At 49.7% G+C, this 27,646-nt stretch overlaps 2 protein-coding genes and 1 long non-coding RNA gene across 7 annotated transcripts in view; 2 read left to right on the forward strand and 1 right to left on the reverse strand.

Moving 5' to 3' along the window:
• SPRED3 (sprouty related EVH1 domain containing 3) overlaps window positions 1-11,919 on the reverse strand; it is a 37,324-nt gene extending 25,405 nt beyond the window's left edge. Inside the window, exon 1 of one of the 4 annotated variants that reach the window (XM_083754076.1) lies at window positions 11,867-11,919. The gene's annotated coding sequence lies outside the window, so the exon portion shown is untranslated. The other 3 variants (XM_083754077.1, XM_083754079.1, XM_083754078.1) reach the window with 3 other exon arrangements.
• Window positions 1-27,646, forward strand: part of LOC310851820 — a 626,966-nt gene that overhangs the window by 213,432 nt on the left and 385,888 nt on the right. The window lies entirely within an intron of this gene.
• Window positions 16,384-26,612, forward strand: GGN (gametogenetin). 2 transcript variants are annotated; one of them, XM_083753728.1, is made up of 4 exons: window positions 16,384-16,495; window positions 18,535-20,834; window positions 25,105-25,307; window positions 26,431-26,612. In XM_083753728.1, the coding sequence occupies exons 2-4, from the start codon at window positions 18,549-18,551 to the stop codon at window positions 26,561-26,563; spliced, it is 2,622 nt and encodes an 873-aa protein (XP_083609854.1). In that variant the 5' UTR covers window positions 16,384-16,495; window positions 18,535-18,548; the 3' UTR covers window positions 26,564-26,612. The 2 variants fall into 2 exon arrangements, with proteins under 2 accessions (XP_083609854.1, XP_083609853.1); XM_083753727.1 differs by having other exon boundaries at window positions 16,479-17,298.

Below are 27,646 nucleotides of genomic sequence, written 5' to 3' on the forward strand. Positions count from 1 at the left end.
TAAAGTGGGTCTCTGTCAGCCCCAATACCTGGTCCTCTGCTTGTTAACAAGCCCTAGGCTCTGTGGTTTAACCAACAGAAATGTTTTTAGCAGGCAGGAAGAAAGGCTGCAGTGAAGAAGAGTGCCAGGTGTCCATCGGCAGGGAGTTCCAAAGCGTGTGCACTAAAAATAGATACTCAAACATGCACACATGGGCCCCCTTGGGCCACCTTCAAAATGTTTTAACTGCTTCTGCACAACAAAACCTGAGTCTCTGGCCCATATGTGATTGCTACTGATGAGGATCAGAGCCCAGAGAAAAACTGCTCCCCAAGCAGGGCCATTTTGACATCCTCCTTGGCTCACGGACGACAACAACAAAACACTGGAGACAGCGCACTGGGTTGAAACATCTATGGCTTGCCTCAGCTCCCCAGGAACATCCATCTGAGAATGCAATTTCTCCAAAAACCGAAGACTGGAGAAATTGCATTCTCAGATAGAAGAGTATCAGGGACTTCTAGAAAATAATGGCCCCAGAAATATCTGGCTGACCACAGCCAGGAGCAGAACACTGGGTTTGATGGTGTTTTGGTCCAGCTCTGCAAGGCCATTTCTAACAACCTTTTGACCAATTTAAGCCTGGTGTACGGCTTCCGCAACGGGATGCTCGTGGATCAAAAAGCAACACCGAGGAGGTCTTTAATCCAGACGAGAATCCAGTCCTAAGAGGCTAGTCCTCAAGAATGTCGCGGGCTGGCTCCGCACAGCAGTGCTCCTAAACCAGCCTCCATCCTGGGTTTAAAGCATGTGCCACTTGCAGACGGCAAAATGTGCAGTCGGGAAACAGCTGTGTTCAGATTTATTCCACGTCGGAAAAGTCAGCCGCCCTGCAGAAGTGGCCCTCAACTGCTTGGGAGGCCGAGAATAAATATTTCTCTGAAAAGCATCATCTGCAGACCCCAGACAGCAAGCGTGGCAAATTCCTGGTGCTACGGCCGTGCGCAAGAGCAGTTTGGGAGTGATTTTGCATCAGCCGACAAATCAGTTCCAAAGTGGGAGGGGAGGCTGGCAGGTTCCACCGCCCCCCCCCTTAAAAAGCCCTAACCTGCCACCATCACGCGAATCAAAACCTGGAACCGCCTATGGATGAATCACCCCAATTTTAGTCGATCAAAGGCAGCCACGTACCACCCGAACCTCGACAGAAATGCCCTTTTCGAAATACTGAAGGAAACGGGAGAGAGAGAGAGAAAATGTACAGTTTGATAAACAGAAGGAAACTGCTCGCCGTTAGAAGGAAAGGCCAGCTTAAGGGGCGGGGGACGACATTTTCCATTACAGCAACGCTTTCGAATGGACATACAGCCTCAGTAACCATATATGCGTGGATTTCAATTTATAGGTCCCTTCCCTCAAATAATCAGCCAAAGTTGCCCCTTTTTAACACAAACACACACTCCATGTTCACTACACAAAGTACCGTATTTTTTGCTCTATAAGACTCACTTTTTCCTTCCTAAAAAGTAAGGGGAAATGCGTGTGCGTCTTATGGAGCGAATGCAGGCTGTGCAGCTATCCCAGAAGCCAGAACAGCAAGAGGGATTGCTGCTTTCATTGCACAGCGATCCCTCTTGCTGTTCTGGCTTCTGAGATTCAGAATATTTTTTTTCTTGTTTTCCTCCTCCAAAAACTAGGTGCGTCTTGTGGTCTGGTGCGTCTTATAAGGCGAAAAATACGGTAGTTACCAAAGCTTGCTGTCTGGCCAGGTGCCTTGATAAGGCTTCTCCATCCCCAAGCCCTCTTTTAAATTAATTTTTGATTTCTCTTATTTATTTTTATTTATTTTAAAGGTAAGGTGCCCATCTGCACACCCAGTTGTCTCCCCTCGCACTTTCCTCTTTTTGATACCTTCGCCCCGCTCCGCTCATCGCAACCTGTGAAACAATTTTCTTGCACAGATTTGAAATTCTCCCTCTCTCCCCCCCCCACTAATTTCTGTGCACTAAAGTATATTTAGCCACATTTTTAAAGGGGTGCCACATATTCATTCTCCCTCTCTCTCTCTGATGAAAAGAACAGCCCAGCTTACTGGAAGAGGAAGCTTGCATGTATGGTAAACAGATTTAAAATACACCCCTGCACAGATCACGAAGCCTGCTGCAGGCAGCGATACCAAGGAACAATGCATTAAGAGGCAGAACGCGAAGGAGGGACGAGGAGGCAACTTGCAGCCTTCCTTCTGCTTCAGTGTAACGGCAGCAAGGAGCAGACGTCTGTTAAGAGGCCTGGCAGGAAGGCTTAAGGGGGTAGCCGGCTGAATCCGCTGGCTCGCAACTTGTCCCTGGGAAGAACAGGACGCTGCGGCCTTAGTTCTCAGAGGTTGGGGTTGTTGTTTTTTTAAATTAAGAAACAAGGTGCTAGCCCTCATGAGCGCTTGACAAAGACGTCGGAAAGGAAAGGAAGCGAGGCTAGTTTCTGTCAAAGAATGACACAAAATGCAAAAGAATGCATATATAGTATGCATATTTTTACGGGCACAAGGTAAACAGGGAGGTGTACTGAGGCTTTTGAGAGCTTTTTTTTTTTGGGGGGGGGGAGATGATGCACCTTCCACAAACACACGACCTAAACCACTCATCGCATTTGACCCACCGCAACAGATATTTGTCATTTCTCCACAATTCCAACCCCCCCCCCCAATCTGTCAACCTTCCAGTTCCAGAGAATAATATAACCAATTTCTTTCAGCTGCAAGATTAGGGGTGTCACTGCACACTGACTCCAATATATTTTCTGCGGAGGGTTTTTTGGGGGGATTGGCTCCATGGTCTGTGGTTCAGAAAATCCAAACCCAAACTCCCCCGAAACCTGAGCAGCCAAGGCAGATGTGTGGGTTTTTTTGGGCAGGCAATTTCGACCAGATCCAGCCTTCATTCTCAAACCTTTATATATTTCTGAAGCGTCACAGGACGTTCCAGGAAGCGGTTTCTGTGCCGGAGTCAATTTAGGGAGCAAAGGTACACAAGAAACCAGAGAAAGTTTTGTGATTTAAAAACCAATACCCAACAGCTTTCTGATTTAGCCGCCTCGAGGTGCAGAGGCTGGGTTGTACCTACGCAACGCCGCACAGTTTTGAGCATCATGGCAGCCTCTAAAGAAGGCCAACAACCGTAGCTTAGCAAGGATCCCTTGTGCTAAGATAAAATAAAATAAATCTCTCTCTCTTGCACACAATTACAGTCCTAGAGGGTAGAGACTGACTATGAAAACCACAAGGGGTGTATGTATATACACCACGTTGAGCTGCCAAACCCAGGATTTACAAGCTGTTGTTTTCATTAGTGCTGTGTACAATGCTTACCCAGTTGAACTGCGAACCGACAGACTCTGTGACAGGCCGTTGTCACCTGCCCCTTTCTTGGGGAGTCCGCAAACTGTTGCCACAAGCACCTCACCCATACCCCCTCTGGAAATTACCGTATTTTTCACTCTATAAGACGCACCAGTCCACAAGACGCACCTAGTTTTTGGAGGAGGAAAACAAGAAACAAAATAATTCTGAATCTCAGAAGCCAGAACAGCAAGAGGGATCTCTGCGCAGTGAAAGCAGCAATCCCCCTTGCTGTTCTGGCTTCTGGGATAGCTGCGCAGCCTGCATTCGCTCCATAAGACGCACACACCTTTCCCCCTACTTTTTAGGAGGGGAAAAGTGAGTCTTATAGAGCAAAAAATACGGTACATCTCTGTGGCTCAGCCGCCCTTTAAAAGAGAATTAGGCAAATTTGGGGAGGACAGGGCTATCAAAGGCTACTAGCCACAATGGCTTAAGAACAGCAGAATTGTAGAGTTGGAAGGGGGCACAAGTGTAATCTAGTCTAACCCCCTGCAATGCGGGAATCTTTTGCCCAACGTGGGGACTCAAACCCACGACCCCGAGTTCCACCGATTGAGTCGGAGGCAGAGATGCTTCAGAATACCAGTGTCTGGAAGCCGCAGGTGGGGGGAGAGTGTTTTGCGCTCTAAACCCACTTGTGGGTTTCCCCACAGGCAATAGGTTGGCCACTGTGAGAACAGGATGCCCGCCTGGTGAGGCCCGGTGTGGCCACTGGCCTGATCCTGCTGGGCCCTTCCTACGTTCTTAATAATAATATTTTATTATTTCTATCCCGCCCATCTGGCTGAGTTTCCCCAGCCACTCTGGGCGGCTCCCAATCGAGTGTTAAAAACAAGACAGCAATAAATATTAAAAACTTCCCTGAACAGGGCTGCCTTCAGATGTCTTTAAAAAATAGGATAGCTGCTTATTTCCTTGACATCTGATGGGAGGGTGTTCCACAGGGCGGGCGCCACTACCAAGAAGGCCCTCTGTCTAGTTCCCTGTAACCTCACTTCTCGTAGGGAGGAAACCGCCAGAAGGCCCTCAGTGTTGGACCTCAGAGTCCAGGCAGAATGATGGGGCTGGAGATGCTCCTTCAGATATATTGGACCGGGGCCGTTTAGGGTTTTAAAGGTCAGCGCCAACACTTTGAATTGTGCTCGGAAACGTGCTGGGAGCCAATGTCGGTCTTTTAGGACCGGTGTTATGTGGTCTCGGTGGCCGCTCCCAGTCACCAGTCTAGCTGCCGCATTCTGGATTAATTGCAGTTTTCGGGTCACCTTCAAAGGTAGCCCCACGTAGAGCGCATTGCAGTAGTCCAAGCGGGAGATAAGTAGAGCATGCACCACTCTGGCGAGACAGTCCGCGGGCAGGTAGGGTCTCATCCTGCGTACCAGGTGGAGCTGGTAAACAGCTGCCCTGGACACAGAATTGACCTCCATGAGTCCAAAATGACTCCCAGGCTGCACACCTGGTCCTTCAGGGGCACAGTTATCTCATTCAGGACCAGGGAGTCCCCCACACCCACCCTGCCCCCCCCAAAAACAGTACTTCTCTCTTGTCAGGATTTAACCTCAATCTGTTAGCCACCATCCATCCTCCAACCGCCTCCAGACACTCACATCCACCGCCTTAGGTTCTCCTGACCTCAGAGCTGAGAAGCGGGTGGGATGTTCTTGCCACAATGGCTTCTGCAGGGTTCTAGACCTCATGTCGCATTTGGGGGGCATTCAGAAAAGTCATGCAGGAACCCTTTGCCCAATGTGGGGCTCAAACCCAGGACCCTGAGATTAAGAGTCTCTTACCGACTGAGCTACCCCGCTGCCCTGCCATTGGCTCTGGCGCCACATGTTTTTGATGACACCGGAAGTGCCCACCTAGGACTCCGTGTGCTTTGAGCCAGTGTAGCTCTTAAGACCCAATGCTGGAGACAGAACGCAGATGGAGGATTGCAGCAGATGGACCTGTGGTCTGGATCCCGCAGGGTCTCTTTTTAAGGGCCTGCTCCAGAGTAGGGTTGCCTCTGCTCCCAGGCCAGGGGTAACCAGCCTCCGGATATTGTCCGGCGACAATTCCCCATCGACCCCAGGCAGCGTAGAAAGCGGAGATGGATGGTGGGAGTTGTAGTCCCGCAACATGTGAAAGGCACCAGCTTGGCTACTATTGGATTAGACTCTTAAGTACCTCGTACCTATGGGACCACCTCCCCCGGTATGCCCCACGGAGGACCTTAAGGTCCATAAACACCCTAGAGGTGCCCTAAGGATGTCAGATTAGCCTCAACCAGAGCCAGGGCCTTTTCAACACTGGCCCCGGCCTGGTGGAACGCTCTGCCTCATGAGACCAGGGTCCAGCGGGATCTGATTTCTTTCCGCAGGGCCTGTAAGACAGAGTTGTTCACCCTGGCCTTTGGCTTGGAATCAACTTAATTCCCTCCCCCTCTTTCTTTTTTCCTTTCTCCTCCTGTGAAGAGGCTGCATCTTAATGTTTTAATGTTGTATTTTAATCTTGTTTTTTAAGTTGTATTTCAACCAACTTTTTATTATTGGTTGTTAGTCGCCCTGAGCCTGGTCTTGGCTGGGGAGGGCTGGGTATAAATAAAATTTGTTATTGTTATTGTTATTATTAAGAACCTAAGATGAGCCCTGCTGGATGAGGCCAGAGGTCCTTATAGCCCAGTGTCCTGTTCTCACAGCGGCCAACCAGATGCCCCAATGGGAAGCCTGGAAGGAAGGCCTGAGTGCGAGAGCGTCATTCCCACTTGTGAACGTGTGCAGAGGAAGGCAACCAAGGTGATCAAGGGTCTAGAAGCCAAGCCTGATGAGGAACGGTTGAAGGAGCTGGGGATGCTGAGCCTGGAAAAGAGGAGACCGAGAGGAGACAGGATAGGTAAAGGTAAAGGGACCCCTGACCATTAGATCCAGTCGTGACCGACTCTGGGGTTGCGGCGCTCATCTCGCATTATTGGCCAAGGGAGCCGGCGTACAGCTTCCGGGTCATGTGGCCAGCATCACTAAGCCGCTTCTGGCAAACCAGAGCAGCGAACGAAAACGCCGTTTACCTTCCCACCAGAGTGGTACCTATTTATCTACTTTGGTGTTCTTTCGAACTGCCAGGTTGACAGGAGCAGGGACTGAGCAACGGGAGCTCACCCCGTCGCGGGGATTCGAACCGCCGACCTTCTGATCGGCAAGTCCTAGGCTCTGTGGTTTAACTCACAGTGCCACCCGCGTCCCACAGGAGACAGGATAGCTGCCTTCAAATATCTCAAAGGCTGTCAACATGGAAGAGGGAGCAAGCTTGTATTCTCCTGCTCTGGTGGGTAGGAACCACAGCTGTCAACTTTCAGATTTGAAAATAAGGGATCAGCAGCCTCACCTGTCCTGGGGACAGTCTACGGGATATCTAACAATCCGAGATAGCAGCGGGAAGCAGCGGGAAACGGCGCTGGAATAAGGGAATAAGAGCTGTGAAGACGGTGGAACAGACTCCCACAAGAGGCTGTGGACTCTCCTTCCTTGGAGGTTTCTAAGCAGAGGTTTGGTGGCCATCTGTCAGGGATGCCTTACCTAAAATTCCTACATTACAGAGGGATGGACTATAGATGACTCGTGGGGTCCCTTTGAACCCCATAATTTGATGATTCCCAGCAACTGGGATTCAGAGGCATACTGCCTCTGACGTTGGAAGGACACAGTGACTGTGGCAAGTAGCAGGAGACTCTGAACCTTAGCATCATGGGTTTGAGCCCCACGTTGGGGCCGCATTGCAGGGGACTGGACTTCCCTACAAGTCTATTGCTGATCGCCGAAGAATGGATGCTTTTGAATTCTGGTGCTGGAGGAGACTCTTGAGAGTCCCATGGACTGCAAGGAGATCAAACCTCTCCATTCTGAAGGAAATCAGCCCTGAGTGCTCACTGGAAGGACAGATCCTGAAGCTGAGGCTCCAAGACTTTGGCCACCTCATGAGAAGAGAAGACTCCCTGGAAAAGACCCTGATGTTGGGAAAGATGGAGGGCACAAGGAGAAGGGGACGACAGAGGATGAGATGGTTGGATGGTGTTCTTGAAGCTACCAGCATGAATCTGACCAAACTGCGGGAGGCAGTGGAAGACAGGAGGGCCTGGCGTGCTCTGGTCCAGGGGGTCATGAAGAGTCGGATTGCAGTTGCCCTCGGCCGCAGGCAACACGGTCCATTGTCAGAGACGATGGAAATTAAAAGTCAAGCCATATTGGAAGGCTCTCTGTCCATGCAGCAATCTCTAGCTTATTCCATAGCTCCCCTACAACATTCGCTGGCTTACGGGGTGTTTTCTTGACCACATACAAGACGAGTCCCCAGTGGGCTTCAGTCGTCGAAGAACTAGGCCCGCAAGGAAGTTCATGGATGCAAATCTCGAACTGCACCTCTTGTTAAAAAGGAAAGGGGGGAGAGAGAGGAGGGCAGCATTTTAGAAAAGACAACACCGAGTTTCAAAGCACCTTTCTCCCCGCCGGAGGAGAGGCTTTTAAAAGGAGGGTTTACGTGCCCTGCAAATTGGAACTCATTTTATCCTGCGTCACTGGGGCTGCGATCACTTCGCCATCGTACCCATTTCACAGGTGGGGAAAAGGCAGGGTTGCTGCCTGAAGGAAGCAAACCTTTACTGATTAATGGATTAAACTTGTGCAATCAATGAATGGAAGCTGCATGAACCTGCATGCAAATAAAACAGATCAGGTATTTGTTTTGTTTTTAAGGCATGTGCTGCTTTTAGATAAGTCATGTTCTTTCCATGTCTGTGCAGACACCATCTTAGAACAGGCATTCCCTCTCGCGTGAGTCAGAGAAAACGGGCTTTATGTTCCCTCCATGTTTTTCCTATGCCATCCATGTTGCATCGAGCTGCATGTGTTCAGTTTTTTTGTTGTTTTTTTAAAAAAACTATTATGAGGCCCAATTAAACCAGGATTTTATTTTTAAAATAATGAACCAAATAATTTTAATCATTTTTTCCCCCTCCAACCAATGGATCGACCAAATGTTGCACAGTCCAGGGAAATGCGAAGGGAGGACCAGCCAAGGTTACGCAATGAGTCAGCATTGCAAAAGCTAAGGTCATGTCTACATTGCAAACACAGGGCCAGTTCTGTACCATTTTAACCATCATGGCTCCCCTGCAAAGAATCTTGGGAATTTGGGACCGATCAGTCGGCAAAGGGGCCAGGAATTCTAAGACACCCCTAGGCCCAATCACAAGGAATGGCAGAATGTCCCTTGGGGCGAAAGATCAGACTCGGAATCCAGTTCAAAGTCAGTTGTGTAGAATTCCTCCAAGAATCCTGACGCCAACACAAGCTCTTCCCAAAACTAGACAGCGGCACCAGGACTCAGTACTGAATTCGCCTCCAGTTCCCAACCTGACTCCGACCATTAAGCCGTATTCCAAACCTGCGTTCAAAACCCACTTGAGAAACCTTCCATCCTGGTACCCTGATGGCTCTAAACATTTCTTGCAGGGAGAAAGAAACACAAAACCTTATTTTTTTTTCTTCTGCAAAATGCTTCACTACAAGAGAAAGCCCCTTCTCATCCTTTGCCGGTGCAAAACCTACCAACTTTTTATTGCGGGGGACAAAAATGATGGAAATTTGGGCGCAGGAAAAATAGACGGGTGAGAAAGCAACACCTCGAGATTCTTCCCTTCCACACTCCATATCGTGTTTCCGCCTTTAATGGCACAAAAGAGGGGTTTGCATTGTAGATCGAAGGGGGGGGGGGGGAGAAAGATAAGAAAGGTGAAGGGAATAAATAATCCAGGATCCACACTGTGTCATATAGGAAAATCCCCCCCCCCCCAATTCCCCCACTTCTATCACTAAGAATCTGTAGCAGAGCTGTCCAGGATAAGGCAAAAGGTATATTTTCTATCCAAAATGTTTTTTTCGGGGGGTGTCATTGCAACGAAAGTCAAAGACAGGAATATCAGATCCTCACTGCATATAATATAATGTATATATACCTCTCTCTCTCTCTCTCTCTCTCTCTCTCTCTCTCACACACACACACACACACACACACAGTGTTTTCAACATACAGGTGACATCACAATGCGTTGCCATGGAAAACGACATTAAGTATTACAAGATCAAAGATGTTGAGGCAAAGTAGAGAGATGTATTCCTCGGTTTTTTTATGTGACAAGGGGAAGAAATGAAAAAAAAACCAGAGGGATTGTCTATTTATTTGTGCATTTTTCTTAACTGACTTTTTTTGAAAAACCTGAAGCATACACAATCCCCCTTTCATGAAAAATGCACAAAACCAGTGCAAATTCCCCATTTTCCAGCGCAACACATCCCCCCTTCTTTCCCACAATGTTCTCATAGCCCCCCTTTTTTTGTTTTCCAAAAGGAAGGTGGGGGGGAAATGTGAATATATTCCATACAAAGTTTTGTGGGGTTTTTAAAAAAACAAATCCTAAACACGTCCAGTTGGATTAAGGACAAATTTAGAGAAAAAACGACACCATTATTATGAAAGGGGAAGGGTGAGAAAAAAAATTATATGCTCTCCTCTCGCCCCAACACACAAATACATACAGCATGCCATGAAATAAATTTGATGCAAACACATCAATCTCTGGCCATGGCGTAAGCAAAAAATTTATTCTAGTGGGGGGTAGAAAATAAATCCTAATCTATTCTCCCCCTCCCCTGCAGCCACGAATTAACACGCACATCTTGCAGCCCCCTCTGTATGAATCAAATCCCCCCCATTTATAATCACATATTTGAAGGAAAATGTATGCAAACGGCTAATTCCCTTTTACGACAAATATACAGAGATTTCCACCCCCCCTCCCTCCATCAGGCAAGGAAGGTTATACAGTTCACATTTCAAATACATACTTCCAGTTTCAAACCTTATTGCAGAGCTGCAGTCTGTTGTTGGTGCATATATTGGAGGAATAATAATAAATAAAATAAAATAAAATTGTGCCCTCCCCACCCCCCACCCCTCCCAAGCCAGATGTATGTTCTGGGCTGTCAACAATTTTTTCTGGAGAGCTGCACACCCGACCACCTCTCCTGTTTCTCAGCCCCCTACCCCTATCTGACAGCGCTAGGAACGGGAGGGCTTAGGAAAAGGTACGCGTCTCTATGGCCCAGCCGCCTATTCCTTCAGCCCATCTCAATGGAAACCCTGGGCTGGATTTTTGTGAATGGAGGGTCACATGACCTAGACTCTGTTCTTTGTCCCTGTTTCTTGAATAAACAACAGGTGAACAGAGGGAAATTAATACATGCATAACAGACATATAGATTTTTTTGTATCAAACTGTAAGGAGGAAAATTAAGAGAGAGACAAGGGAAATTTCATTTCCCACCCACCCCCCACGCCACTCCTATAATACACCTCCAGGGCTGTAAAAAAACGCAAAAAAATTCTCAACAACACCTAGAAGCAATCCCAGATCCTTCCACTATGACACAGCCGGCTAAAAAGCCCCCCTCCCTTGTAGCCCCCCTCCCCACGCACCCAAAACTGACAGGCAAGAGATAAAAGGAAGCCCACCGCCATGAATCTTCTAGATCCGCACCCTGCCTTTTTATGAATGAATCCAGATGCAAATGGCTTCGATTCACAAACAAATAGACCCCCCACCCTCTTTTTTTCCGGTGGGATTGAATCCCATTCATAAAAAAAGGAGAGAGACCCACCTTCGTCGTCTGAAGAAAACGAAAGACTCATTGAAAAAAAAAACCCAAAACCCACCACGTATATGGATGGAGGAATATCCTTTTTTTAAAAGAAGGAAAACACAGCTAAAGCTACCAAGCACCCGTTGTTGTTTTTTAAATAAAAAAGCAGAGATTAAAAAAGATTAATAAAATCAACCCCCCCCCCCGCTACCCTAGCAAAAAGGTTTTAAGAATATACAGATCTTTTTTTATGAATGGGGGTGATGTTTTCTTCTCTTTTCCATCCACCTCTTCCATTGCTTAGCAAAGGTGGGGGGCTGTTAAAGCAACACACGACATGCCCCCCCTTGTGATTTCTAAATACACATATTCATATAATCGTATATTTGAAAAAAAGCGAAATATTTAAAGTGGGAGGGGAAAGATATATAAATATCTATATATATATAGCAGAAGAATGACTCACTGTGAATCGATGGCCGTTACAGCACGTTAGCTTCGCATATTCACGTTGATGGGACTGACTCTCTTTCCTCCTCCTCCTCCCCCCCCCACGCCCTCCCCCATCAATTAGAATTTCATATGCATGCCCAGATATATATGCATAGGTTGCAATTTATCATCGTAAAGAGGATGACAAATTAGCAGCCATCTTTCACCCAGCTAGGACAAATTAGCATCGTTTCTAACAATTTCGCCCCCCCCCCTATTTTCCCCTACCCACCTCTGCCTACTGTCCCCCCTTCCCCCCCCCCAATCCATCTCGCCTCCTCCCTCCCTCCAGCTGTTAAGATTTGCCTGGTCCAAGGCTGATACTAACCAAAACCTGGGTGCAAAGACTGTGTGTCTCTTACACCGATGGTGAAGGCCAGGAGCTGGGGGTGGGGGCGGGAAGGGGGGGGAACAGAATCCAAAGATGAGAAAGGAAGAAGTAGACAGCGGTTTCCACCTGGTCCTAATGCCCTGGAATAATCGGAGAAGAGATCAAAAAGCGGGGGGGGGGGGGGGGGGAGAGAGAGAGAGAGAGAGAGAGAGAGAGAGAGAGAGAAGGGAAAATGTGAAAGAAATGTTATTCGCCCAATCATCTGTCCCTGGGGGGGGGGGGGGTTAAGAAGGGCTTCACTTTGCCCTCAATGGGAGATGTGCAAGAGAAAGTTTTGTGGCTGGATGGATGTCAAAGCACACCTAAGTGGAAAGAGAAAACTTTGTTGTTGTTCGTTTCTGATCTATTCGTCTATCTCATGAGTCTGACCAAACTGCGGGAGGCAGTGGGAAACAGGAGGGCCTGGCGTGCTCTGGTCCAGGGGGTCACAAAGAGCCGGACACGACTAAACGACAACAACAATCTCAGGGGTCAGCAAACTTTTTCAGCAGACCTTGTGGGGGGCCAGACTATATTTTGAAAAATAATAATGAACGAATTCCTATGCCCCACAAATAACCCAGAGGTGCATTTTAAATAAAAGGACACATTCTACGCATATAAAAAAACGCTGATTCCCGGACCATCCGCAGGCCGGATTTAGAAGGTGATTGAGAAAGATCCGGTCCCTGGGCCTTAATTTGCCTTGTTGTTGTTGTTTAGTTGTTTAGTCGTGTCCAACTCTTTGTGACCCCCTGGACCAGAGCACGCCAGGCCCTTCTGTCTTCCACTGCCTCCCGCAGTTTGGTCAAACTCATGCTGGTAGCTTCAAGAACACTGTCCCACCATCTCGTCCTCTGTCGTCCCCTTCTCCTTGTGCCCTCCATCTTTCCCAACATCAGGGTCTTTTCCAGGGAGTCTTCTCTTCTCCTCAGGTGGCCAAAGTATTGGAGTCTCAGCTTCAGTATCTGTCCTTAACCCACAGCGCCACCCACGTCCCTCACCTGTTATTTGAAAGGTCCCAAACCCTGCAAATTTTCCTCATGGGGAGTAGCTCCACCCCCTTGACCATTTTGGTTGCTGTTCTCTGAAGAATGACATTATATTATCGGCAGATTTATGTTCAATTCCTTCCCCAATTAATCCTAGCATGAAAGTTGCCTATTTTAATGTCTTCACTGAGCAATCCACTACAGCTCCTATCCTATTTTCTGCAGCGTTTGAACTCCAATTCCTACTGGCACTGCTTGGCTTCTTCAATGCAGCTCATGGTTCAGCTATGGAACTCCAACTCCTGCAGGAGGTAGCAATATGGCCACCAACTTTAGCTGAGATTCCTGCATTGCAGAGGGTTGGACTAGATGACCAACTCTACAATTCTGTGATTCTATGCAGATGTTGTGGCTTCAATACCAAGCCAGCTTTTTCCTTGACTGAACATCTTGCTCAGTGAAGAACTCTGGCAGACTCAGAAACCTGCTGCTTTTATTTTGGTGACTCTTGACCGGTCCTATTCAAGGGCTTTGGAATTTTTTCTAGAACAAAAATGGTACTTTACTCCTTAGCCACGATTGCAAATATAATCGACTCCTTCCTCTGATTAGCTGATTTCAGGAAAGCACTGCACTCCAGTGGCTGTGAACTTGTTGTTGTTGTTTAGCCATTTAGTCGTGTCCGACTCTTTGTGACCCCCTGGACCAGAGCACGCCAGGCACTCCTGTCTTCCACTGCCTCCTGCAGTTTGGTCAAACTCATGCTGGTAGCTTCGACAAGACTGTCCCATCATCTCGTCCTCTGTCGTCCCCTTCTCCTTGTGCCCTCCATCTTTCCCAACATCAGGGTCTTTTCCAGGGAGTCTTCTCTTCTCATGAGGTGGCCAAAGTCTTGGAGCCTCAGCTTCAGGATCTGTCCTTCCAGTGAGCACTCAGGGCTGATTTCCTTCAGAATGGAGAGGTTTGATCTTCTTGCAGTCCATGGGACTCTCAAGAGTCTCCTCCAGCACCAGAATTCAAAAGCATCCATTCTTTGGCAATCAGCCTTCTTTATGGTCCAGCTCTCACTTCCTTACATCACTACTGGGAAAACCAGAGCTTTAACTATACGGACCTTTGTTGGCAAGGTGATGTCTCTGCTTTTTAAGACGCTGTCTAGGTTTGTCATTACTTTTCTCCCAAGAAGCAGGCGTCTTTTAATTTTGTGACTGCTTGATCAATACTGATGCTGGGCTGGGGCTGATGGGAGCTGGAGTCTTTGGGGTGCCAAAGGTTCCCTGTCTCAGCCGGCTTTGGGTCACCTAGAAAATGCATTGCAATGTAGCCAACTTACCCAATTCACTGAAGTCATAGAATCATAGAATCATAGAGCTGGAAGAGACCACAAGGGCCATCGAGTCCAAACCCCTGCCAAGCAGGAAACACCATCAGAGCACTCCTGACATATGGTTGTCAAGCCTCTGGTTAAAGACCTCCAAAGAAGGAGACTCCACCACGCTCCTTGGCAACAAATTCCACTGTCGAACAGCTCTTACTGTCAGGAAGTTCTTCCTAATGTTTAGGTGGAATCTTCTTTCTTGTAGTTTGGATCCATTGCTCCATGTCTGCTTCTCTGGAGCAGCAGAAAACAACCTTTCTCCCTCCTCTATGTGACATCCTTTTATATATTTGAACATGGCTATCATATCACCCCTTAACCTCCTCTTCTCCAGGCTAAACATGCCCAGCTCCCTTAGCCGTTCCTCATAAGGCATCGTTTCCAGGCCTTTGACCATTTTGGTTGCCCTCCTCTGGACACGTTCCAGTTTGTCAGTGTCCTTCTTGAACTGTGGTGCCCAGAACTGGACACAGTACTCCAGGTGAGGTCTGACTAGAGCAGAATACAGTGGCACTATTACTTCCCTTGATCGAGATGCTATACTCCTATTGATGCAGCCCAGAATTGCATTGGCTTTTTTAGCTGCTGCGTCACACTGTTGGCTCATGTCAGGTTTGTGGTCAACCAAGACTCCTTTTCACATGTACTGCTCTCAAGCCAGGTGTCACCCATCTTGTATTTGTGCCTCCCATTTTTTTTTGCCCAAGTGCAATATTTTACATTTCTCCCTGTTAAACTTCATCTTGTTTGTTTTGGCCCAGTTCTCTAATCTGTCAAGGTCGTTTTGAAGTGTGATCCTGTCTTCTGGGGTGTTAGCCACCCCTCCCAGTTTGGTGTCATCTGCAAATTTGATCAGGATGCTCTTGAGTCCATCATCCAAGTCTTTGATAAAGATGTTGAATAAGACCGGGCCCAAGACAGAACCCTGTGGCACCCCACTAGTCACTCTTCTCCAGGATGAAGAGGAACCATTGATGAGCACCCTTTGGGTTCGGTCAGTCAGCCAGTTACAAATCCACTGAGTGGTAGCATAGTCAAGACCGCATTTTACCAGCTTCTTTACAAGAATATCATGGGGCACCTTGTCAAATGCCTTGCTGAAATCAAGGTAGGCTACATCCACTGCGTTCCCTTCATCTACCAGGCTTGTAATTCTGTCAAAAAACGAGATCAGGTTAGTCTGACATGACTTATTTTTCAGAAATCCATGCTGACTATTGGTGATCACAGCAAGGTGTTTGGTTTGTTTGGTTGTACAGCAAGGTGATTTTAATCGACCGTTTGTTTAAATCCGGCCCAATGCATGCTTGGGGGGGGGGCGTGTTGGCGGTTAACCTTGTGACTCAAGAATGCAACAATCCCATGCAGCAACAAGACCCATTTTGCATCCTCCTTAGGTCTTGAATTGCCCAAGAAAGATGTAAAGGTATTTTTGTATGCTGCAACTGCTGCTTGAATTTTAATAGCCAAGAAGTGGAAAACACAAGAATTACCAACTGTGGAAGAATGGCAGATGGAGATGATGGACTTTATGGAGCTAGCTGACCTCACTGGAAGAATCCGCGACCAGAAAGAAGAGGAATATCAAGAAGACTGGAAGAAATTTAAAGACTATTTGAATAAATATTGTAACATTAAAAATTAGAAGTTACCTGAAAGTACCAAATAGGCCTAGGATTAAATTAGGAGTTAATTAAATAAATGAGATTTAGAATGTGAAGAAAAGTTAAGAAATTTGACTATAATTGGAATATTGTTTTTGAACAATGATATTGGAAAACTGCTACATTCAGTTACAAGGAAATTCAGATGGGAGGAACTAGAGGAAGTCAAGCAATATGTTTATGAGGTTGGAAGTTTAATTAATTAATCAGTTTGTATTGTTTGTGTTGTTATATCTTCTGTTTTTATTCGCTTTATTTGTTTTATCTTTTTAAATTTTTGTTTCAGTTGTTTTAGAGTATGTGTTATATTTGTATGAAACTCAATAAACATTATTGTAAAAACAAAAAACAAGACCCATTTTGCAAAGCCGGGCTTGCAACACCCGCGCGCAATTACGCATAGGATCGGTGGGCGGGGCTTCGAGGCAGCATTCTTGGCAACCCCTCCCCCCGCAGGGGACAAAAGGGGCGGAGCGTCCGTTATATCCGTTGCGGCTCCGCCCACTCGTTCCATTTCCCCAGCTCCGTCCGGGAGCAGCCACAAAGCCAGGCGGTGAGTGGGAGGGGCCGCAATTTGGAGGAGGGGCCTGAGGGGCAGGGGGCGGGGCCAGCCCTGAGAGGGTGGGGCAAACGTGGAAAGGGGTTTGGGTGGAGACCAGCACACGTGGAGCCCAGCTGAGAGCAGAGCGAAGGGCGAGTTGTGTTTCTGTTTGTTGTTTTTACTCACTGAGTAGGCAGAGAGGGGGGGGGGGAAGTAAAGCAAAATGCGCCCATTTAAGAATGTGAGTTGGATACAGTGAGAAGGGTTTCTGGAGGGATCATTCGTCTGAGCAAAACCCACCGAGAAGGGATCAAAGTGAAAAGGGAGCCAGTAAGGAATGAGATCCGAAGAGGGGAGACTTTTAAAAATAAATAAATAAAAACTCAGTAAGATCCACTGAGCATAATTCCAAAGAGGAGAGGCATTTATATATTTTTTAATCCATTAAGAAGTGATCCAAACGGGACAGGCACTTATTAAAAACTCGGTGATCAAGTTCTAGGGAGGACAGATGGGAAGGAGTGCAGGTTTTTTGTAACCCAGTGAGTAGCACCCAAAGCTTGAAGGATAGCTGTCTTCTTACTCAGCCAATGGGATCCAGTTGGGAAGGATCCAATCAAGACTCGTGCTTCTAAAGATGGGATCTAGTGTAAGAAGGATCAGTGCTTAAGCAGGCCATTTTAGCAAACTCACTGAGAAGAGGATTTTTTCGGGATGGCTCAGTGCGCTACCTGAGAAGACTACAAATTAACCGGGAGGCGGCGTGAATATGAACAGTTCCCCCAAGGCTCCGCCACTCTAGGCAGAAAACTCAGGTATCTTGGCTTCTAGGTGCTCCCAACTCCCCAAAACCCCCAGCAACACCCCCCTTCCTTCTTTGTATTAAGCCTTATTCTGTTCCCCCTGCAGAGGAACTTAGGAAGCTGTAAATGCCAAAGTCACGCCATGGGGTCTGCCTAGCCTATTACTGACAACACTGGCAGGCAGCAGCACCCCAGGATTTCGGGGAATGGGTGTCTCTCAGCCCAACCTTGAGAGGCTTCTGGGATCTGAACCTGGAGCTTTCTTGTAGCTCTGGGAGAGCCCAGATGATAGGGCATGAGTCTCTTAATCTCAGGGATGTGGGTTTGAGCCCCACGTCGGGTGAAAGACCCCTGGGCTCGTTGACCCCTGTGGTCCCTTCAAACTCTACCATTTTATGACTCTGCCTGCAGAGGCGATGGCTCTTCCCCAAAAAGAAATAGATCTAGGAAGATATGTAGTTCTCAGCCAACCGCCTGGAGGCCATTCTCATCTTCTGACATGGCAGGTTGACAGCTGCCCCTTTTAACTGGCCCGATCCTCTGCTTTTAAGCATCCGTCTGAAGCGCAGACACTTAGGAAGTGGGGCTTCTCAAGGGAGACCCTGTTAAAAGCACAGGAACCAGCGCTGTGCATTCAGAGTGGTGGCACTGAGCCACTTTAAATGGCCCCTCAAATAGTCTGCAGTTTGTTAAGGGTGCCGACTGTCGTTGTGAGTCCCCCACCCGCCTCAGAGAGTGGTTCACCTCATCCCAGGTAATTTGGGGCATCGTTGTTGCTTTAAAACAGGAAGTGACCAATGCGCAGAGGAGAACGCTACCATTGGCTACTGGTCACATGGCCGCGTTCTACCTCCAACTGTCAGGGCTGTTACGCCTCTGAATACCAGTTGCTGGCAATGGCAAACTGGCCCGTGACAGCGGGTAGTCATGTGGTGTAGTGGTTCAGAGCGGTGGACTCGTAATCTGGGGAACCGGGTTCGCTTCCCCGCTCCTCCACATGCAGCTGCTGGGTGACCTTGGGCCAGTCACACTTCTCTGAAGTCTCTCAGCCCCACTCACCTCACAGATTGTTTGTTGTGGGGGAGGAAGGGAAGGAGATTGCTAGCCGCTTTGAGGCAAAATTGGGGCATCCTCTATGAACCTGCCCACATGTCTCTGTGTCCCTCACACTCCTTGCATCACCTCCACTAGCCACTGCCGCCTCCTCTTCCTCCTCCTCACACTGGACTTTTTTATTATTATTCCTAGGATGACTGTATATAATGGGCAATGTCCAATCAGAAGCCACACAAGAATCAGAGACTGCCAAAGACGGGGAGGAGAAGGCCAACCCGGACAGGAGCAAGCCAGACCGGGGTGCGAGCGGCGCTAAGCATGAATTGGGGAGCCGCCCCCCGGGTCTCCAGGCCCCTGAGCAGAAAGCTACCAGTCAGCTGCTGAGCACCGAGCCAGGGGGAGGGGACAGGCCGGCGGGGGCTGCTGCGGAGATGGGGAAGAATCATTCCAAGAAATCGAAGCTGAAGCTCTCCTCCATGTGGGCGCAGAACACAGCCAGTGGCGGGATAAAGGAAGCCAGCCTCTGCGACAAGGACCCAGGGGTGGAGAAGCGGGGGCTGGCTTGCCTGAGCAGGGCGGACCTCCAGAGCAGGCCGAGCTCGGCGCCCGCCCCGCCGGAGGACCCCAAGGGGCCGAAAGCGTCTCTGAGGCCTCCCCCAGCGCTGCCCTCTGACCCCAGGGACTTGGGCGCCAAGCGAGCACCGGCAAAGGGGAAGGGCAAGCCAGAGAACGTGCCCCAGGCCAGGGGCATGGGGGGCCTCCTGCTGCAGCCCGAGAAGCTGGTGGAGCTGGGCCCGGCGGCTGAGGCGCCCCCGGACGTGGCGGAAATGGAGGTCTGCTGGACCCAGCACATCAAAGCCAGCGCCAAGGAGCACTTTGAAAACAAGGGGAGGGTGCTGGAGTCAGCGCCCTCGGCCAAGAAGCAGCCAGCGGGCCCAGAACCTCTGAGGGGGGGCGAGGATGTGGCAGTGGCCGCTGCGGCAGGGCCTTGGCCTCTGAATGAGAAAAGCACCAGCCGCTCAGCTGTGTCTGGCTGTGTGGCTCCACCTGGAGGGAAGAAGGCTCTTCTGTCGTGGGGATCTGGGCAGAAGGAGAAAGAGTGTCCCGGACAGCGGGACAGCGCCCCTGGCAGTGACGGAGACTCCTGGGGCCTGGCCCTTGCCTCCCAGTTGCCTGCGGATTGCTCCGAGACACCGGGCAGCCCCGGGGAGAAGGCCCAAGGCTCCGGGAGCGAGGCGAAGGCCGGGGCAAAGGGCGAGGCCTTGGGAGCGGAAGGGGTCAACTCGGAGACCATGCAGGAGCTGCTGGAGAAAGGCCTCAACTTCCTGTACAAAGTGACCATCCAGCCGGGGCAGTGGCCACCCAGCATCAAGGCGGTCAAGCAGAAAGCGGGCGTCATTTCCTCTGGCATCTCCTACGCTGACGTCCTCAAGCAGTGCCCCCAGAAGAAGGCGCCCACTGGTGCTGCCCCGGCGCTGCCGAAAGCCCTGCACCACCTCACCGCGGCGGGCAAGAAGCTGCCATCCTTCAAAGGGCTGGAGAGGAGCAACCCGGAGGACTTCTCCTCGCTCAGCCAGCTGTTCCTGGAGCACTTCAAGAAGGTCACCCCCAAAGAGCCCGCTGCCCCCCACGCCCCCAGCCAGCAGGTGGTCACCTTTTTTGAGGAGCTGTCTACCGGCAACACCAAGCGGCCGGAGTGGCAAAGGCCCCGGCCGCCCACTCCGTACCCCCAGCGCCGCAAAGGTCAGGGCCGGAAGCTGCCCAAGTTTGGAACGGCCGTGTCCCAGGTCGTCGCCTTCCTGGGGAGTGACCCCAAGTGCGATTGGTTTGTGCACGACGACGGCCAGGTGTCTCTGGATGAGGCCGCGGCGGGAGCTGAAGACGGGGGCAAGGACTGCGCCGACCCACCCAGCCCTGGCGAGAAAGGGGCCGAGGCAATGGGCTCCCCTCAGCCCGTTGTGGCTCTCTTGGCGGAGCACGAGGCAGCCGGGGAGGCTGACGAGGCTGCCCAGAGGTTGCGTAGAAGGCTGCAGGGCCTGGAAGGGGTCGCCAAGGAAACGGGCCCAGCGAAGCCACCGGCCTGTAATGCTGTCCGGGGCGGCCATTCTCCGCTGGCCGTTCCTCCGTTCCCCCAAAAGGAAGACCAGCCCCCGGCGTCCCTGCTAGGCCCAAGGCCTTGCTCTCCCGGGGAGGTGCTGGAGGCCCCCAGTCCAGCCGCCTCTGCCCGGTGCGCCCCCGTGAGACTGATTCCCGACCAGAAGGTGGCGGCTGCGGCCCAGGCGAGGCCCAAGATCCGGAAACAAGGCCCCTCCACCGCAAAGTCCAAAGAGAAACTCAAAACTTCAGGGCAGCCGAAAGTGAAAACGCCCAAGGGGAAGGGGCAGAAGCAGTGGCCCCGAGGCTACGGGATGAGCTCCCTGAGGCTGGAGGGTGTCCCCCTCTTCCCGCCTTTCGAAAACGTCGCCAGGCCGTTTTATTTTGGCGAGCCGTTGGTGAGTCTCGTGGATTTGGCTGCTCTTTGTTTGGTTCATTGACGGCTGCTACCCACTCTCTTCATTCCTTCTTGCTGTTAATGATCTGTTATGGTTCTTTACATCCCTTCTAACCTGGTTTTGGAACAACCAAGGCCTTGGGTATCTTGAGGCACTGGTCTTCAACTGGTGGGTCTGGTCCAAGGTGGGTCGCAATGGAAGCATGTCCCACCGTGCACATATATACAGTAAAAGGTTAAGAAATGCGTCCCCAGAGGCATGTTTGGGTTGGAAATGGGTCCTGGGTCCGAAAAGGTTGAGGATGCCTGCCCAGGGGTGTGATATATCTGCGTTGCCCCAGCCACTCTGGGAGGCTCTCCCCCCCCCCAAAAAAACACACACACACAGCGAGACATCAAACATTAAAAGCTTCCCTAAACAGGGCTGCCTTCAGATGCCTTCTAAAAGTCAGATACAGTGGTACCTCGGGTTACATACGCTTCCGGTTACAGACGCTCCAGGTTACAGACTCCACTAACCCAGAAGTAGTATCTCGGGTTAAGAACTTTGCTTCAGGATGAGAACAGAAATTGTGTGGTGGTGGCGCAGCGGCAGCAGGAGGCCCCATTAGCTAAAGTGGTGCTTCAGGTTAAGAACAGTTTCAGGTTAAGAACAGACCTCCAGAACGAATTAAGTACTTAACCTGAGGTACCACTGCAGTTGTTTATTTGATTGACATCTGATGGGAGGGCCAGCCCCTGCCTGGCTCCCTGTAACCTCGCTTCTCGCAGTACGGGAACCGCCAGAAGGCCCTCGGAGGTGGACCTCAGTGTCTGGGCTGAACATTGGGGGTGGAGATGCTCCTTCAGGTATACAGGGCCCGGCAGGGGTCCATGTTAGGTCTACGAGGCATCTTTTCTCAAACCACACCCACCTGCCCCACACCAAACATCATGTGACATTGCATGTGGGCCAGATAAAGGCATGGATGAGACCGGGAACCCCTTAGCACAGCGGTTCTCAAGCTGTGAGTCCCCAGATGTTGTTGGACTACAACTCCCATCATCCCTGACCTCTGGCCTTGCTAGCTAGGGGTGATGGGAGTTGTAGTTCAACAACATCTGGGGACCCATAGGTTGAGAAAGGCTGCCTTAGCAGAATGGGGCTGGCTCTAGGTCCTGATCCGTTGTTGGGCACTGGGAGGGAGCAGCTTTGGAGACCCAGATGGGCTTCAGAGGGGTTCTCTCACAGTGCCAGTCAGCTGATCGGTGGGGTCAGGAGCTGCCTTGAAAGCAATGTGTTCATTGCTGCTGCCAGCGCACGTTCAAAGGAGCTGCTTCTTGGTACCCACCAGCTGATTGGCACCAAGAAGAGCCCCATTGAAGATATCACCTGACCTCATAATGATGTCAGGTAGGGTTGCCAGCCCTCCAGGTCTGACCTGACGCCTCCAGGTTTTCCTGGCCCCCTTCGGGCAGGAGGCAGGCAGAGGGCTTGAATCTCCAGGTGGGTGGGAGTGTCTTCAATAATAAAGAAGAATTATTAAGAAGACTGTGCATATAGCTTGCAAGCTTCAGCCCAGCTTCAAATTATAGCACAGAGACTCTGTGGTGGGGTCTGACCTCCTCCACTCTCCCAATTAACCTCCATCTCCAGGGCTGGCCTGCCTGACATCACCAGGGGCCTTTCCCCATCACATCACCAGGTCTCAGATTTGGGATGTGAAATCTCAGGGTCCGGAATGCTCCTGACCTGTGCTTTCAGTGCCATCGACCGTGGTCTCCTGGAGTGGCTGTCTGAGTTGGGGGTGGGTGGCATCACTTTGTGGTGGATCTTGTCCTACTTGGCCGGTCGTTTCCAGAGGATGATGATAATAATAATAATAATAATAATAATAATAATAATAATAATAATAATTTATTTATACCCCGCCCATCTGGCTGGGCGGCTTCCCCAAAAATATTAAAATACTGTAATACATCAAACATTCAAAGCTTCCCTGAACAGGGCTGCCTTCAGATGTCTTCTCAAAGTCTAGTAGTTGTTCTTCTCTTTGACATCTGGTGGGAGGGCGTTGCACAGGGAGGGCGCCACCACCGAGAAGGCCCTCTGCCTGGTTCCCTGTAACCTCACTTCTCGTAGTGAGGGAACTGCCAGAAGGCCCTCGGAGCTGGACCTCAGTGTCCGGGCAGAACGATGGGAGTGGAGATGCTCCTTCAGATATACTGGATGTGCTCTTTGGCCCTATGGAGCCTTCATTGTGGGGCTCTTCAGGGTCCCATTTTAACCCCTCTGTTGTTTAACATCTACACGAAACCACAGAGCTGGATTATCTGCAGTTTTGGAGTCTGTGGTCAGCAATATGCGGAAGACACATAGCTCTACTTTACACCTGCAGATTTGGCAGTGGATTTGCTAGTCTGTTGTCTTGCTTTGATAATGGCCTGGATGAGAGCCCAAAAATTGAAGCTCAATCCAGATAAGGCTGAGGCTCTATTGCAGTGTTTTTCAACCTTTTTTGCGCAAAGGCACACTTGTTTCATGAAAAAAATCACAAGGCACACCACCATTAGAAAATGTTAAAAAATTTAACTCTGTGCCTATATTGACTATATATAAAGTAATTCTCTTGAATAGGAATCAAATAAACACAAAGAAAGTATTTTATAATTACTTTATTATGAAATAGTAAGTAAACAGAAATATGAAAAATTATAAAAGACTTTATTTTTAAATCTTTCGAATTTTTCAGTTTTCCCCACGGCACACCAGGCAACATCTTGCGGCACACTAGTGTGCCACGGAACAGTGGTTGAAAAACACTGCTCTATTGGTGGGCAGTTCCATAGACTGGACGGCTGGGGTTCCACTTCCTCTGAAGAACCTGGTAGCTTGGGGGGCACTTCTGAATTTTTCGCTGTTGCTTGAATCTCAAGTGGTGTCAGTGACGCAAAGTACCATCCATCAGCTTCAGCTGGTGGCCCCACTGTGCCCCTATCTGCACAGGGATAGTTTGCCTTCTGTCATCTACACTCTAGTAACCTCTAGGTTAGATCAGTGTTTCCCAACCTTTGGTCTTCAGCTGTTTATGGACTACAATTCCCATCATCCCTGACCACTGGGTCTTGCTAGCTAGGCATGATGGGAGTTGTAGTCCAAAAACAGCTAGAGGCCAAAGGTTCGGAAACACTGGGTTAGATTAGTTCTTGGTATGAGCTTTCGTGTGCATGCACACTTCTTCAGATACCCTATCTGAAGAAGTGTGCATGCACACGAAAGCTCATACCAAGAACTAACTTAGTTGGTCTTTAAGGTGCTACTGGAAGGAATTTTTTTTGTTTTGACTATGGCAGACCAACAGGGCTACCTATCTGTAACTGGGTTAGATTACTGCAATACGTTATACGTAGGGCTGCCTCTGAAGATGGTTTGGAAACATGAGCTGGTGCAGAATTCAGCAGCCAGGTTGCTCACTGGGACAAGACAGTTTGAGCATATTACACCGATCCTGGTCCGACTGTACTGGCTGCCCATTAGTTTCCGGTCCCAATTCAAAGTGCTGTTTTTGACCTCTAAAGCCTTAAACAGTTCAGGACCACAAGACCTCAAGGATCACCTCCCCTGATATTAAACTACCTAGACCCTGAGATCATCATGAGCCCCTTCTCCAAGAGGGTCTGGAGAGTGACAACATGAGAAAGGGCCTTTTCTCTGGTGGCTCCCCACTTGTGTGGAATGCTCTCCGTGGCACCTTCGTTACATATCTTTAGGTGCCAGGCGAAAACGTCCTCCTTCAGCCAGGCCTTGGGCTGATTGACACCCTATGGCCTTTTAACTGTGCCTGTTAGGAGCGGGGTTTTATTGATTTGTTTGCTTGCTTTTTGTGTATTTATTGTTTTCATGTTGTGTTTTTTATGTTGTAAACCACCCTGTCATCTGCAGAGTGGTACAGTGGTACCTCGAGTTACATACGCTTCAGGTTACATACGCTTCAGGTTACAGACTCCGCTAACCCAGAAATCGTACCTCGGGTTAAGAACTTTGCTTCAGGATGAGAACAGAAATCGTGCAGCGGCAGCAGGAGGCCCCATTAGCTAAAGTGGTGCTTCAGGTTAAGAACAGTTTCAGGTTTAGTACGGACCTCAGGAACGAATTAAGTACTTAACCCGAGGTACCACTGTATACAAATGTAAATCATCATCATCCAAACTGGACTTTCCAGTAAGCTGTTTTGAGCATAGGAAATATGATGTGGAAACGTTTTAAGCAAAGAAAATCACTGTATGTCCAGGAAACGCCCCCTCCCCTGGAGAAACCCGCCAGCATTGACGAGGATGCAGCTTCCGCCCCGACTGGTCCAGATCCTGGCGGAGAGGCGAACGGGTCCCCCCCGCATCACCACTGGCCGGCATTCCAGGTGGCAGAATCATGTTCCAGGAAGTGCTACTGCAAACACCAGGACCAGAGGAAACTGCCCCAGAACGTCGTAACTTGGTGAGCAGGCTGAAGCCTCGAGTGCAAATCCTGAGCAGCTGGTCACAAAGCAAACTTCGGGGGCGGGGGGGAGTTATTATTACTATTATTAGCATTAGCACCCTACATCTTTATCCCCAAAGGCACCCAGACTGGCTTCCATATAGCCAATTAAAATAAGACAGTCCCCTGCCCCACAGGCTTACAGTAAAAAAAACAAAAACAATGCTCTTAACTGTCGTGGCTGCTCCTGAAGTATCTTGGGAACTGTAGTTTGAGGAGGGTGCTAAGAATTGTTGGATTCCTTCGCGGGTGTTCCCCCACCCCTCCAAGACTACAGTTCCCATGATTCCCTGGGAAGTCAGAATGACCCAAACCAGCTGTTGTGCGTGTGGTGTAGCTATGCCTGGAGCATAATAATAATAATAATAATAATAATAATAATAATAATACCCTGCCCATCTGGCTGGGTTTCCCCAGCCACTCTGGGCAGCTTCCAGCAGAATATTAAAATACAATGATTCATCAAATATTAAAAGCTTCCCTAAACAGGGCTGCCTTCAGATGTCTTCTAAATAGTTGTTTATTTCCTTGATATCTGGTGGGAGGGCGTTCCACAGGGCGGGCGCCACTACCGAGAAGGCCCTCCGCCTGGTTCCCTGTAACCTCACTTCTTGCAGTGAGGGAACCGCCAGAAGGCCCTCAGAGCTGGACTTCAGTGTCTGGGCTGAACGATGGGGGTGGAGATACTGGGTATACTGGGCTGAGGCCGTTTAGTCGAGAGTGATAAGCTGTGTGCTAAAAAGGCCAGTTGTCTCCCGACCCAGATCATCCCGTGCGGTCCTAACTAGCATGCCACACCCAGGCAGGAGGGGCTGCAGAACTCTCGTTTCTCAAAGGCAGAGACTAGCTGTGTTGGCTGCGTCTGATGGGAACTGAACACCCCAAGTACTAAAGGTTTTTACTCTCGCATGTAAATTTCTTGTTGTTTAGTCGTGTCCGACTCTAATCCATTGAAGCTCATCCTGGGTATTCTTTAACCAGCTGCCCTTTCGCAGTTGCATTTCAATCAAGCCATTGTAAGAGGCCTAACTCTGCAAAGCTCCACCCTGCTCACCTATGCTTCTGCCCCCCCGTTTTACAGGCTCAATCCTTCCACCAACCATCTGACCGAACCACCCTGGGTCGCCACCGCCATGCTGGCCGTCTCGCTTGTTGCCGGGACCAAGTTCTGCCTGGACTCTTACGAACAGCAGCACATTGCCAATGAGGACTGAACCCCCTTCCCCAGGCTTCTGCAAAAAATAAACCCTGTACATCACTCCAGCTTGGCCCGTGGCTTTGTTTCGTGTGGCGGGGGTCCCTGCAGTCTGCCGGGACTTCTCCTCGAGACCTGAAATTGGAATCAAATGGGTTTCCAGTTCTGCAGATGGGTTTGGAAACGGGCCACTTTAGAGCTCTGGGGATTGCCGGGTAGTTGGCACCTGTGCATACGAGCCCGGCAGAGGCAGCGAAAGTCATATGGCTGGCATACAACAGAGACCAGAAAGAATGGGGACCTGTCCATTACTGTGCCCAGGCAAGAGGATGACAAGTCCCTATGAATCACCACTGGAACTCCATGGGCTGCCAGCCCTGTGGATTCTATTGGTTCTCCTGGATCTGTTACCAGCTGCAGGGAGTTCTGGGCCAACTATGATAAGTACCAGAGGTGGCCTTCCAGGTGTTGTTGTGACTTCCAGCTCCCTTCTTGCCTGCCCATTGGTCCTGGTGGCTGGGGCTTTTAGGAGCTGGAGGTCAACAAAATTTGGAGGGTCTCCCACGCCTCATATATGCTAACTATCTGGTCAGTGTGGATGTCCCAAGGCGGGCTGTCCTAACTTTTTGATATCAGTGCGGGTGCTCAGAGACTCATTGGTACACGGAAGGTTGCGCCCAGGGCAGGTCCAAAGCACAGGCTTTTCTGATGGTCCACACAGCTAATGCTGGCAGGCCATACCTGCTAAGGCCGGCTATAAAGCAGTGTTTCCCCAACGTGGGTCTCCAGCTGCTTTTGGATAATAATAATAATAATTTATTATTTGTACCCCGCCCATCTGGCTGGGTTTCCCCAGCCACTCTGGGCGGCTTCCAACAGAGATGAAAAATACACTAAAATGTCACATATTAAAAACTTCCCTGAACAGGGCTGCCTTCAGATGTCTTCTGAATGTCAGGTAGTTGTTTATCGCTTTGACATCTGATGGGAGGGCGTTGCACAGGGCGGGCGCCACTACCGAGAAGGCCCTCTGCCTGGTTCCCTGTAACCTGACCTCTCGCAGTGAGGGAACTGCCAGAAGGCCCTCGGAACTGGACCTCAG

This window comes from Podarcis gaigeae (genome assembly GCF_964106915.1).
Source record: "Podarcis gaigeae genome assembly, chromosome: 8".
In the NCBI taxonomy this organism is placed as follows: Eukaryota; Metazoa; Chordata; class Lepidosauria; order Squamata; family Lacertidae; genus Podarcis; species Podarcis gaigeae.